The following is a 13,422-nucleotide window of genomic DNA, read 5'->3' as shown; positions in this document are numbered from 1 at the left end:
TGTATCTGTTATAGCCTGTTCTTGAGTGTAACTAAACTAAACTAAACTAAACTCTGACATTTTTACACCCAACAGGAGGAAAGTCACAGGTGTTTATAGCAGCATTAATGATGGCTGTATTCCATTTAGCTGCGTCAATTTCATGGTCCTGGTTGTGTGCATGCTGCCTGCCTGTCATGGCTTTCTCAGACACCTGAACAGAACAGAACCATTGTTAAAGTTATTATCAACACCTGAGCTTTGCCTCCTGTTGGATGTGAAAAACGCCCAACGAGGTTTATGTTTCATGAACATTCTGTTTATTTCACTGCAACTGCAATAGAGAGTGTTCGTCTCTCTACCTTACTGTATATGTTGATTTAAAAACACTTTTTCTGCAGACGTTGCTGAGGAAATATCACACGATGACATTATTATTATTTATCCACAATATTCAAGAGTGTAACACAAAGGTATATTTACCTAATGCTGTTAATGGTGTGGTTATATAGCATATTTATGTTTTATTTCATACTTCTGACACCATCTCTGATGTTTTTATTCGTTTAACACGTCCTTGATTGAGAGAAAAGAAGAAACAGGATGCTGAAGTATTTCTATTTCTTTATTTCATACTTCATGTCAAGATATCTTTTTGTCATATGAAGTGATGCCTCATAACAAAAGAAACGTGTGTAAGGAACAAAGGAAACCGTGGCTCACAAAATAAAGGCATTCTCTCATAATATTCTTTACAAAGTCATCTTACAATAAACGAAACGAAGGACAGTGAAACAGCAGAGTACAACAAATCAAAGTTCCTCACTAAACCTTTGACCTTTAACCTAACTGTGACAGAAGAAATGAAGGAAAAGAAAGATCTGTACAAACACATACAGTTTAGCTCCTGAGATTCTCCGCGGTACAAATTAGCTGCTCCAAACCTGCACCGTGGAAATGTCCTCCTGTTGGTAGATTTAAAGAGGATTCATTTGTCGTCCTTTATCAGCTCTAGTGTCCCGGTGCGAACATTTCAACGGGGCAGGATTTGGAGCGACATCTGACCCTGCCTTACAAAACTGATGACGTGAACAAGTGCCAAAAATGAAACTGCAACCAGAATAAACTTTAAACTGCATCTTTCCTCTCTGCTCTTTGAAAATGTCTTTCAATCAGACACGAAGAAAACAAAAGGGTGACCGGAGTTAAGCTCATTATAAAAGTAGATATGATGAGGGGTTAGTGTATAATCTTCACGAGGACAGTTACAGACTCTCTCTTTTTAGCCACTGAAAACTTTGGTGATGCAGAAACGTCTTAAAGTACCCGAACACTTGACTTTTATATTGCTTTGACAAAATATGCTGTACAATATTCACTGACGTCACGACCGTTTGACATTCACACATAAGAAAACCTGACAAGAAGTTGGCGAGCAAATATTCATGTGTACAGAAGAGCTGCAGGGACTCCTGCGTCGTGTGGTGACAGATGCTTCGTGGCTGGTACTGTCACACTGTTTACACCGTCCTCCTCCCTTTCTTAACTTTATACACAACAAAGTATTTTTTCGAGGGGGAGGCATCTTTATATCTGACTTTTTTAATCTACTTTCATATCATGTGTCTTTCTTTCATAACTTCTCTCCCCGCTGCCAGAGATGAACTCGGATCAATCGTCAGTTTCTTTCCCGCCCCTCGTCGATCCAAGATTCAGGGTTTTTTTGGACGCAGACAAACACGTTTCCATCTGTTAGGGAGATCTGTTCGTCCAATGGAGGCATTCGAGACGAGTCCTTCTGTTCTGTGCCAAAGCCAAAGTCCCAGTTGACATATCACTCAGACAGTCATCCATAATCTGTCCTTTTTTCTCTGCCAAAGAGTATGATGAAAAATCTGTTATCCTAACTTAACCCGCAAATAGTTCCCTCTGCCTGCTCATTCAGTTCTTCCCTATTGAGCACGAGGATAGGTGACACGTCCACCACCGATGTCCTTCACCTTCCTAGTGTCCGTTTGTCTCGGGGGCCGAGGCCGGGGTGGAGGGAGTGGAGGAGCGGGAGGCGACAGAAGCCTTCTCTCCACCAGGGCTGGAGATTGAGGGCACGCTGTCGGGGGCTTTGACCCCGGGCAGACAGATAGGAGACCCCCCTGCTGCTGCTGCTGCTGCTGCCGCTGAGGCCACGGCAGCCGCCCTGCTCGCAGTGATGGCAGAAACTGGTTTGGGCTGAGCCTGAAGTCCTGGGCTGCAGATGAGGTGATGCCTCTCCCAGTCTTTGTGCTGGCAGAAGGAGCCGCAGTAGCGCGCGGCGTTGCAGCCGCTGCACGTCTCGCTGGCTTTGCGGCCGCAATTCCAGCAACACTGAAGAAAACAAAGAGAGAGAGTTAGTCTTTATTTGGGTCGGCCTCTTCAAAATAAATGTAGCAGGCCCCAACATTGACATATAATCACCCTTTAAGTTGTTAGGGTGACAAACAATGGCTTTTTAAAGGAGCAGTCCGCCCCTGGAAAAAGCCACTGTCAGTCAAAGCTGGTGTTCTCTGTAATCGTCAATAGTATTTTAAATTGGCGCCACAGCTGTGGAGAAAGTCGTACAAACAGCTCGTTGTTTCTCCTATTCTACATTCCTACAACACCCAGCATGCATTGCGCCCCTCCCTCTGAAAGGAACGGACCAGCGAGAGACGCTGGAGTGAAATACTACCGCTGCAGGCGACGGCTCAGAGCGGGACAGAATATGAAACACGATGAGAATATATCGGTGGATCGTCTAAAACATCTTCAGGTCTGCAGTCGACATTTCAAACCTGACGATTCTGAACGAGACGTGACGTCGGAGGCGGCGTCCTGGATTGAGGAAGTGTAGTTTAGCGAGCTCCCTGGCCTCCGCCAGATGACGTGTTTTACGTCGTATAGCGGAGGTTTTCCAGGGCCCGTTGGAGAGGCAGATAGCGCCCTCCAAAGGCACAGAGAAAAACTGCATTTTTTTCTACCATAATGACATTAGCTCCCTGTGATAGCATGATAGGACCCTGGTCTAAACTCGTCGAACTGGCTCTTTGAGCAGACAGATAAGGAGAAACATTGTCCCTAACTCTTGCCTTGTTCCTGGACTAAAGACAAACTGAAGTCCAGTATTAACTCTCCTTCCCTTCACCAAAGCTTGAGAGAAGTCTTAAGCTTCAGTTTGGGCTGCTAATTGCACCACTGTGTCTTCGTCTGTCTCCTGTTTGCTGCTGGACAAATAGCTAACAGTTGAGGTTTTGAGGTTTTTCACTGAAAACAGATGTCTGTCACACAAGTGGTGAGAGTGAACCCAAAGTTGCGTGCCAGGAAAACAAAACCGAGAGCTGAAAGACGTCGTACAGAGGGGGCAGCAGAATGAGGTCATAGTCATGTGTGGCTTTAAGACAAGGAACAAACAATAGTTCATCTGTATCTACATCTCCGCTCACCTCGCTGGAATCCTCCTGCTCATTGATGACCAAGATGGCGTCTTCTTTGGCCTTCCTCTTCGCCTCAGTCAGAGTCTTCTCCATCTTCGCCCTCTCTGAGGCGATCATCTCGAAAGCCTTCTGTTCGGCCTCTGCCACGGCTTTCTGGACCTCGTCCATGGCCTGACGCTTCACCTCGTTCACCGCCTCTTCTGAGGATCAAGGAAACAAGTGGTTTAAACTCTGTTCACCTTCATCAGTAACAACAGACCCCAGATCAGCACCAATTGTTATGTGAGCTCTATCTCCCAATGCTTTTCTGTCATCTTGATTATTGCCAACGTAAAATGCATTATGATTAACTTTATATGTTATTATATTTGCATGTTTTCAATAACTCAATAATTAAATTCTAATTTGATAGTGTTCTTACCCGCTTTCCTCCAGATCTCGTCTGTAACGTATGCTGAGCCTGGCCGAGGAGCAAAGTCTCGCTGGGAGTCTGCGGGGAGGCAGAGACAGAAGGGATTAGCACCTGCCAGGGCTTATAAAGATATTAGGATGATTAATTGTAAGAATAACGGTTTAATTTGTGACTGACAGCACAATCAAGGTAACAGGTGCTCACAAAGACAGAGAGAAAGAAAGGCCAAAGATGCTATCAGCATATTATCTTTGTCATCTCGTCGTCTTTTATTTTGTTGTAGATGCACACGAGTCTGCATATCTAGGCCACACGACCATCGTAATTGTTGTTTATCAGAGTCTTGGACTGATCTGAGATCTGACAGCTTTAGAAAGGAATGTGTTTGGCTTGGAGGGAATCGCGGACCAACAAGCTGTGTCAACATTCTGTCTGTTCTCTCAAATCTCTCCTTCTCCCTGCATCTCAATTCTTTTTCTCTCCATCACTGCCACCTGGCTCATCTCCTCTTTCCCCATCTCTTATTTCCTCCGTCTCTCTCTTCCTTCATCTACATCCTCTCCCTGCTACCGAGCCTGCATACATGCATCCCGCCGCAATATCCACCCCCACTATAGTCTTCCTCAGCCCAGGCGAGCGAGCGAGCGAGCAGGCAGGCAGGCTTCCCGGCTGGGGGCCCAGATGGTGCTCTGGCGAGCGAGCCAGCTCTGGGTCTCTGAGCCTGCAGGACGGCAGGACGGCCCTTCTGTGGCCGATATGGCCGAGGCCGGTCCTGGCACCTGTCTGTGACTATGGACCAGCAGGGGGACGGCAAGGCTGGCGCTCGGAGAGGACCGTGCCAGTACACAGCAGAGTGGGGGGACTCACTGCGGACGGACTCACCAACACGTTTGTCTTAGCTGCAGTTCTGTCACTGGCCACTAGGCGGTGTACAGAGTATGAATAAGAAGGCAGGCTGTCCTTAGTGGTGTTCAGAACTTTGAGGAAGTTTAAGGACACTTCATGATGTTTGAGTCCTACACGCTGCTTCATGGTTCAGGGTCTAGGTTTTTAGTTGTGGAAAAAATTAAAAGGTCAAAGGGGGTGAACGCTTCTGCTCGGCTGTGAGAAGGTTTTCTGCAGCAGCCCCTTTTACCAAGCTGTGATGAATGTAAATTGACTGGTTATATTCAAAGCAGTTTCCAGCCTTCAAGTGGATGTCTCCAAACTTTCTGCACTGCTAGATGCTACTATAGTTTTTAAGTTATCTGGGTGAACTGTCCCTGTAAGTGTTCTGGTTTGGCGTCATCCCGCTGCTCATGTGGGAATCTTCCCTCGTGGAAAACAACAGGCACCAATCACAGCAATCTGCAAACAGAAGGGTTCGGTTTCTGCGGCGCACCAACAGAACTAAAATTGGATGAAGCGGCGCGTACCCGGCTCTGCGGTGTGGGGGCTGTGTGTCTTGGAAAAAGGAGCGGAGCCCGAGCCTCCTTTGCGTGGGTCCTCCTGCTCGCTCGAGCGCCGCCTCCAGTAGTTGAGCTCCTCGCGATCCGACTCCTGGCATCGTCTGAGCACGCTCACTGACCGCCGCGTCTTCTCCACCATGTCCACAATGCAGTTCAAGACCTATAAAGTAAGACAGGCACAATTTCATTGATTTCTTTCTTTTAGATATTTAATCTAATCACAACTCACTGAATGAACTTATTTTACTGGTCAAAAGTGACGAAAAATCCTCCCTTAAATCAACAAAACGTGAGTGCCGTGTTTCAGTGTTCAGACGTGCTGTAGATGTCTTGTTGCTTTCATGCTTTGAAAGACTTCAGTAAGACAAATTACACTTTACATTCTTCCTATATCACAAGCCATTAGCAGTGAGGGTGTCTGTCTGCAGCCTTACATGGTCCAGATGCCTCCATTCATCAGCCCACTCTCGGTCTGTCAGTCTGTGGTCCACCGGCTCCTCGCGGTAGCCTCCGTTAGTGCCTGATTAAAACACACACAAGACAGACCACAGGCCGGTGTGATTAACATTCTTCTTAATGTACGACAAGTCACAAGTGACAGTTAGTGAGTGAAAGGTGTGTGTGAATGTCTGCGTCTGTGCTCCAAAAATCACTTCAACTTTTAGATGCCATAGCTTCACTACTTCACCACAAGAACTCCTGTGATTGCTCTAAACATTTTCCTTAAACAGAAGAAGAGTCGGGCCTTAAAAGTCGAAGACAGCGCCTCTTTACATCCAGGATTAAAGGTGACGGGAACGAGGTGAAGTAAACAAGGAACAAGGAACAAAAGATGCAGGATGGAATCTGAGATCGTGAGCGAGAAAGGTGGAGTGAGAGAGAAAAGGAGAAGTCTGTGATGCAAAACAGATTTCCAGCACCCAGAGCCTACGCACATCTGGAAGTCAGCTGTCAACCACACACACACACACACACACACACACACACACACACACACACACACACACACACCAAACTTCTCCCTTAGCACCTCCCCTCCTGGAGCTCGCAGCATTCCAGTAGGGAGACACTCAGGCTGAGTGGAGTGGCTCCACTTCTAAACACAACCAGCCGCTCTGACACTCACTGTGGACCAATCACAGGCGCACACACACACACACACACACACACACACACACACACACACATATAAACACACTAATTCACTCAGCTATCTGATTCCAATTCAGTCATTTCACAACGAATGACTCAAGCGATATCTAATTGTACATTTAACTGTTATAATAGTTTGCACACACACACGCTTGTACTCATGCAGAGCCCAAAGACAACTTGATGCATGTCCATGCCAACGCACGTGCACACACACACACACACACACACAAACACACACACACACACACAAACACACACACACACACACACACGCTGACAACAAAGACTCAGCAAACCACAGTCTTTTAAAATTGAGTAACAAACAGCCAACAAGAGGCCACATGCACACCGGGCCTGCTGAAGAGAATAATGATTCCCTCATGCACACGCACACACACACACACACACACACACACACACACACACACACACACACACACACAGGCCTTCCCCTCGACCTCTTCCCTACTCCTGGTTCTCATCAGTGTTCATCAGTTCAAAGCCACGAGTGTGTGTGGACTGATGTGTTTATGTGTGTGTGTGTGTGTGCCTATGAGTTAAGTGGCGGCAGGCGGGCGGGAGGCTGTCAGACAAGGGACTAAAGCCTCGTAAACACAGCACCTCTACCATGAACATATCAAGGTGTGTTTCTGTTCCTGTGTGTGCGCGTCTGTGAGCTACTGCTGTTTCCACTGTGTGCTGACAAGCTGCCAAATGGAGGGTAGATATACACCAGAGTAGATCCAACCCTGCCGGCCTGGACAGTATGGCTCTGTTTATACACACACACGCGGACTCCACAGATATACAGGGACGGCTACACAAACACGAGACCACCCGTTATCGCTCACCAAATATGTGTGTGTGTGTTTTCAAGTGTTTTCATTTCTATATGAATCACTCATTCAGGCTGCACCTCCACTGCAGTGACTTTTCCCAGGAACTAGGAACCTTTGGAAGAACGCAGTGTGTTTCAACAGCCGAGACCAGGATCTAAATTAAGTTCTTGGGACAATATTCTACCCCACAAAGTTACCTGGGGTACTTTCTCAAAGTACAAGAACTTAAAGTAATAATGTTGAAGATTAAGTCTCCCTCTCTCTCTGAATGAGGTAACACATGGTGACTGAGCCTGTGGCCCGCTGATGAAAGCCTTTGCATCTGTAGTATATAGTATTATTATGGGCTGGGTGTCTGTGGCGGCGCCCAGTTAGTGACGCGTTTTCCATCAGCCAGCAGTGGTTGGTCTGCCAGAGAGGGTAGGCGGAGCTAAGCGGCTGCTTTTCCGCTCTCTGCAAGTGTTGCGAGTAAACAGTAATCTACTATGGCTGAACAAACAAAGAAAAGATGGATGACTACAGATACAACTTCAACAAGAAGTGAAAATCCAAAGAAGAAGAAACAAACTCGACGCTCAGATGAAGCAAACAGTCTGAAAAGGAAAGCGACCGTCAGCCAGGAAAATCAGGAGTTACAACCGGAGCTGACCGTGGACGTCACACATGCAGCACTGTGTGGATATCTGGGAAGTGTGCTCCTGCAGTTACCGTTTATCACCACAGGTGCTGCCAATTTCTGATTGGGTGCGTACCATTTTATTTCAGCCATTTTCATGTGCCAGTGGACAAAATGAGCTGCTTTGAAGGTTCTCAAGGTGGCAGTGGAACTTTGCAGTTTCCTAAGGAGTTTTTCCTAAAGAGTGTCGTGTATTGTTGTGTTTGAGCTGTTTGCAGGAGTATCACTGTTCACATGTATTGATACCTGGTTTAATGTCCACAAGGATGTATGGTAGCTCTACCACTGAGCCACCGCCGCCACATAACTCTGATATATATATATATATATATATATATATATATATATTTATAACTGCCACAAAAAGAGCAAATGTTTGTTGCACGAGCACCAGCCATGACTCAACTTGGACTTTCAGGGAATAAAATCACTCTGAGCCACCTGGCCAAAAATAATGTTCTGTGCAAAATCTGCAGTATTTACCAGGAAGTCTGGGCCTGTCTTTGAGCTCCCGGATCTCCAGCATGCGTTGGCTGTGCTCGCGGTGTAGGATGTGTGGTGCTGCGATGTCGTCCAGAGCGTAGTGCTGCAAGGGAGGAGGGGTCGGGTGAAGCTGGGTGCTGATGGGCAGCGGGTGTGCGGGGCTGTGTCGGGGAGCAGGGCTGATGGTGCAAATCCGTTTCGCCGCGGGCTCCATGGCTACTGGTGGACGTTCGTGGAAACCATTCTCCTTAGCTCTGAAGATAAAAGGACAGTCGGTGGTTTAGATGTGAGCAGACGTTTAAAAGGTTGTATACTTCCACTTACAGTTTAAAGTTCATCCTACCTGCTGGGGCTGTGTCTCTTGGTGGCAGGCTCGGGAGGCTCCATCAGCAGCTCAGACGAGTCTGGAGAGGAGGCCATGGTGGTGCTGAGCAGGAGGTGCTCATGCTGGGACAGGTACTGGGCCGGGGTCTGCTTGGCTGCCCGTGCACAGTGGAGGAGCTCCCTTTGCAGAAGGGGAAGGTTTGCCTGGCAAGAAGGAAAAACACTGATGAGGTTTCATTCTAAGTGGGACAGATGGGCACAGGCAGAAAAAAGAGAATCAGCTTGTTGAATCCTTGAACAGAGTTAAGACTAAGTGTAGATCTGCCCTGCCATGCTGGGAGGACGGGTGTTTTAAAGGGGGGGCACTGACTCCTTGAGGTCTGGCTGTAAGGCTCAATTTGGCTCTGGGTGTTGCTCTGCGGCTGCCTCCATGGCGGCTGCGGCGTCCCCAGCTCAAACGAAAACGGCTGAGTTTTCTGGGCTGCTGCTGAAGTTGGTCCCTAACCACTCGCACACACCACCAGGATGATATGTTTGTCACAGCACATGTTACAGAGGCTTAAAAACATTCAAAACAAATGATACACAGGCTCCACTTCTCACTGGGCTGTGGTCTGCTTCTCGCTCTGCGACTGTCTCCGTCCTATCTTTCCATCTCGCTTTTGTTCCCCGCATTTCCCTAATTAGGAACAGACTCTGGTGTGTTTGCAATTACAGCACTTCCTTGCTCCTTCTACCAGAGGGAGCAACTAAACAAGCATACTGTTCTCATTTTGTGACCTCCTCCTTGCGCTTTCAACCATCACATAGCAGATTCTGTAAACTTGGACCCCTTTCTCCTCCAATGTGACCTTTTGTGCTCTGTTCAGATCTCTGACACGTCCCCTTATTGGTGTACTTTCCTCACAGAGATTCAGATACTCTCACGTTACCGTCCACTCTCTGTAACACCCCTGTGCTCTCGCTCGCCCGTCTCCCATGCTCCTCTGCCTCCCCTCTTTCCCTGGGGCCCCAGCTAGCGAACACATGTGCTGTGTTTCAGTTGAGCAGAGGGCTCTCTCGGGTTCAGCGGGGCGGATGCTAGATTGGCGGCGCCTTGGCAGCTGAATGCTCTTTTAAACGGGACAGCGGCTCCATATGGCGCACTGGAGCCCATAAAAAGGGAAGGGAACGCTTTATAGGCATGTTTCACACTTCCGAGTTCCCACTTTTCCCTCTCTCTCTTTTCCACTTCCTCACCCCCTGACTCTGTCCCATCTGTCTCTTTCTCTCCCACTTTCTCTCGCTCTCTTTCTCTCTTTAAGACTCTGAAGAAGTTGGAATCAAGATGTGGGGACCCCACCCCCTCGTTATAAATTTCTAGAAGGAGGGGAACAGAGGTTTCTTGTCTCGGCACTCTCAAGACAGACAGATGGAGGCGCTCCAAAGGTGACTAAGAGGTAAGTGTGGAAAAACAGTCGAGGATGTGACTGCTGAAAGTTTCAGCGGTACCTCGACTGAAGATTTATTGGCTGCTTTACTGAGAGGAGCTCCTAAAAAGTATACTCTCGCCGACTCCCCCTGGTTACAAAGGGGCTCAGGAGGCTGTTTAACACACACGCTCATCTGTTGCTTGTCAAGTCAACACGCAAATCTTGATAGTGGCTTTGAACTGCAGAGAGGCAGTTTATTCAATTAGAAAACCTACACAGACGCCTATTTATAGACAACAGCAGTGTGTCCTGGAAACACAGTCATAAAGTGAAATGAATCTATTACTTTTCCAGCATGACTCACGAGCTGTAATGTGATTGCCTGTAGATTATTCAGGGTAACGCTGATGTCAAGGACCTTCTCTTTATCGCCTGTTATTATGTGATTAATAATGCAGCATGGTGGGAAACCTCGGCCAGGAGACGTTGGGGCGATGCTTTTAGCAGGGCGGGATGATTCTAACAGGCAGAGGGTGTAAAACTCAACCGAGAAAGGGAAGAAAAATACTGCTGCGAGGAAAAAAGGAAGTAATCCAACGGAATAATGCAAAGCAAATATACAGCGGGAAAGTGGAGGGGAAGTTGGTGTGTTTACCTTCAGGAACGGGATAACAAAGGGCCGTAAGGGGAAGTTGGTGGCCTCCTGAAGCCGCGAGTGAAACTCCTCAATGGTGACTGTTGAATTCTAGGAGACAGGGAAAATTAAGTTACAGAAACCCATTATTGATGCTTCCATCGTGAAGAACAAATTGTGTTTTTAATAATCAGATCTGAGGAACTTACCACGAGGGCCAGCACCAGGCTACGCACGCTGTCTCCAATCTCAGGAGAGATGTCGTTCCCAAACTGCTGCAGCGTGGTCAGGAAGCGCTTCAGCTTGCTCAGCTGGCGAGCCCCACAGGTGGCCGGCAGCTGCTGGTTCGCCAGCGATGAGGAAGAGGAAGAGGACGGTCCGTTGCTGTAGCGCTGCGGTGGAGACGGCACTGCGTTCAGGGTTGGTGGGGAATGATGATTCCCATTTGTCACTGCGGAAGAAAGACAAGATTTAGCATGAACAGATCCTGAGTAAACGTTTTAAGATCACATTTACTGAAGTCAAAACTCATCCGAACACAAGCTATGAATTCAGCTTTTGAATAGAATACAAAGAGAAGTTGCATCGTGGGTTTGCTTGGGGTGAAAAAAGAAAAGTGACCCTCACATGCTGTGGTGGAGAAGGAGGCCGGACGAGGGCCGCTGGGGTTTACGGAGGGCAGGGGTGGCATAGTGGAGCTGGCGCTGCTGCTGGGGGCTGATCTGGAATGAGTCTTAGCATCCACAGGAGAACCGGGCATGGCAGGGGTCTTCTTCTCTCTACTGTCTGCAGAGAAAGAAGAGGATGGAGGTCAGCTGGAGGTCATAAACCAGAACATTGTTCGAGATGTTGTTGTCCTGTTTCTTGCTTTCGCTCGCCCTCAAATGTACAACTGTATTTAACTCACTGAAGCATCCACAAGTGAAATAAACAAGCAAATAAAAAGACAAGTTTCAGCTCAATGGTTTAAATCAATGCAAAGGCTTCTGGTCTATCACCACAAAGAAAACAACCCCCCCCAACCCACTTCACATCATACACACACACTGCCAGGGCATCAACCACCCTGTCACCCCCCACCAGAGCCAGATGTCTAAAGTTTAGCCCCTTTCTCCCAAACTATTCAGATCAATAACAGAAGAAATGCTGAAGAAGGCCATTGTGTGGGAGAAGAATGCCCCCTCATTGAGCTCCCCAGCAAACGTGCAGGAGGGGGGGTTAAGAAAAAAGAGAGACAGGCAGAGAAAGGGACGAGGTTATTTCACGCTTTACTAACAAGATCGGCAAAGCTTTTGAATGTTAAACGCAACTTCTCAATATGCTATCGCCGCTGAATGAGACCACCAGATAAGGCGTACGGAGAGGGTGCAACGGGGGGTGTGGCGGTGGGGAGACGTGGGATCAGACGCCGTCTTTGTCTCCCGGAGATGCATGAAGGCCGGGACCCGTCTCCATTTAGAGTGGATCAGACCTTTCTAACTGCTTCAAGAATGGACGATTAATAGACAAGCACGGTCCCGCGGGTCATGGGTCAGCAGAGAGCAGCTTTTTAAATGTGGATTCATGGTTTTAGGGCTTTGGCTTCAATGGCACCCTTTATATCTTTTTCACAGCTATGAACTCTGCGTGGCCTTGAGCTGCAGGGTTCCACTTTATAAAGGCTTTAAGTACGGAGTGTTAGCCGTCAGTAGGTAGCTCAACGGTACCCAGGATAAAGGATTCAGCAAATGCACATGGCCGCCATTTATCTTTGACGCACCCTCATAGGTGTGACCAAAAATCAGCAACAGGAAATCCAATGTAAAGCTACGTAGCAGAATTGTTTAAAGCGTACGAGCCAGCTCACAGCCTTCGATCCTCAGCAGGGGCCTTCTGGTCGTTCCAAAGTCGAGGCCTGAATCTAAAGGAGATCGTTCCTTTGCCATCAAGGCCCCTCGACTTTAACACGACCTGCCTGAGGGGATAAGGCTGGCAGAATCTTTTATATCTCTTATAACTCACTTTTATGTGATGTCTGTGTGATGTGATTAGTTGTTAGTTATTGCTTCCTATTGCATTTAGTGTTCTTATTGCTTTTACCTGTTATTTTCTATCTGCTGTATTTCTTAGTTTTTATATCTTTTGTCCTCTTGCTTTAACTTCACACTGACTATTTTGTCTTGCCGTGTCTGGCTGTGTTGTTTGTTCTTTTGCTGCCTACTGTGTTCAGCACCGCTGGTTTGTCAAAGCACTTAGTAAACTCTTGTTTTTAAAGATGCTATAAAAATAAAGATATCATCATCATCATTATTATAGTGAGAATCCAGAGGGAGCTCAGGGCCGTGTTTCAAGGCAAGGCATCATAGTTGAGCAGCTAACGTTAGCATTGAACGTTCTAACAATATCTTTTGAAAGTGTTACATGATATGATTGTAAAAGTATAAATCAATTCTGAAACATCAACATACATTTTGGTTGTTCGTTTAAACCTGGAAGTAAAACTTTTAAAACGCTTAAAAACCTTAAACAAAGCAGCACCACATGTAAAACTATTTTAGCGTCTTGAGGGCAAAATATGTAAAAACGTACAGAAATTAAGAATCCATTAAGAATGCAGAGACACTCCCTGTTTGCC

The 13,422-nt window shown here is 47.1% G+C and overlaps 1 protein-coding gene across 2 annotated transcripts in view; it reads right to left on the bottom strand.

Annotated features, from left to right (window-relative positions):
- Window positions 1-609: 609 nt before the first annotated feature.
- cbfa2t2 (CBFA2/RUNX1 partner transcriptional co-repressor 2) overlaps window positions 610-13,422 on the bottom strand; it is a 39,494-nt gene continuing 26,681 nt past the window's right edge. For both annotated transcript variants that reach the window (XM_069678601.1, XM_069678602.1), the window contains exons 2-11: window positions 11,436-11,594; window positions 11,018-11,259; window positions 10,830-10,919; window positions 8,782-8,966; window positions 8,439-8,692; window positions 5,720-5,805; window positions 5,253-5,445; window positions 3,847-3,915; window positions 3,435-3,625; window positions 610-2,340 (exon numbers count right to left, since the gene is read on the bottom strand). In XM_069678601.1, the coding sequence (XP_069534702.1) occupies window positions 1,984-2,340; window positions 3,435-3,625; window positions 3,847-3,915; window positions 5,253-5,445; window positions 5,720-5,805; window positions 8,439-8,692; window positions 8,782-8,966; window positions 10,830-10,919; window positions 11,018-11,259; window positions 11,436-11,594 (1,826 nt within the window). In that variant the 3' untranslated portion in view covers window positions 610-1,983. The remainder of the gene's footprint in view (window positions 2,341-3,434; window positions 3,626-3,846; window positions 3,916-5,252; window positions 5,446-5,719; window positions 5,806-8,438; window positions 8,693-8,781; window positions 8,967-10,829; window positions 10,920-11,017; window positions 11,260-11,435; window positions 11,595-13,422) is intronic.

The sequence above is a fragment of the Semicossyphus pulcher genome, unplaced genomic scaffold, assembly GCF_022749685.1.
Source record: "Semicossyphus pulcher isolate SPU_LCO1_2020_fin unplaced genomic scaffold, fSemPul1.0.p SCAF_3, whole genome shotgun sequence".
Lineage (NCBI taxonomy): Eukaryota > Metazoa > Chordata > Actinopteri > Labriformes > Labridae > Semicossyphus > Semicossyphus pulcher.
The sequence above is the reverse complement of the archived record's forward strand: the minus strand, read 5'-3'. Positions and strand labels throughout refer to the sequence as shown.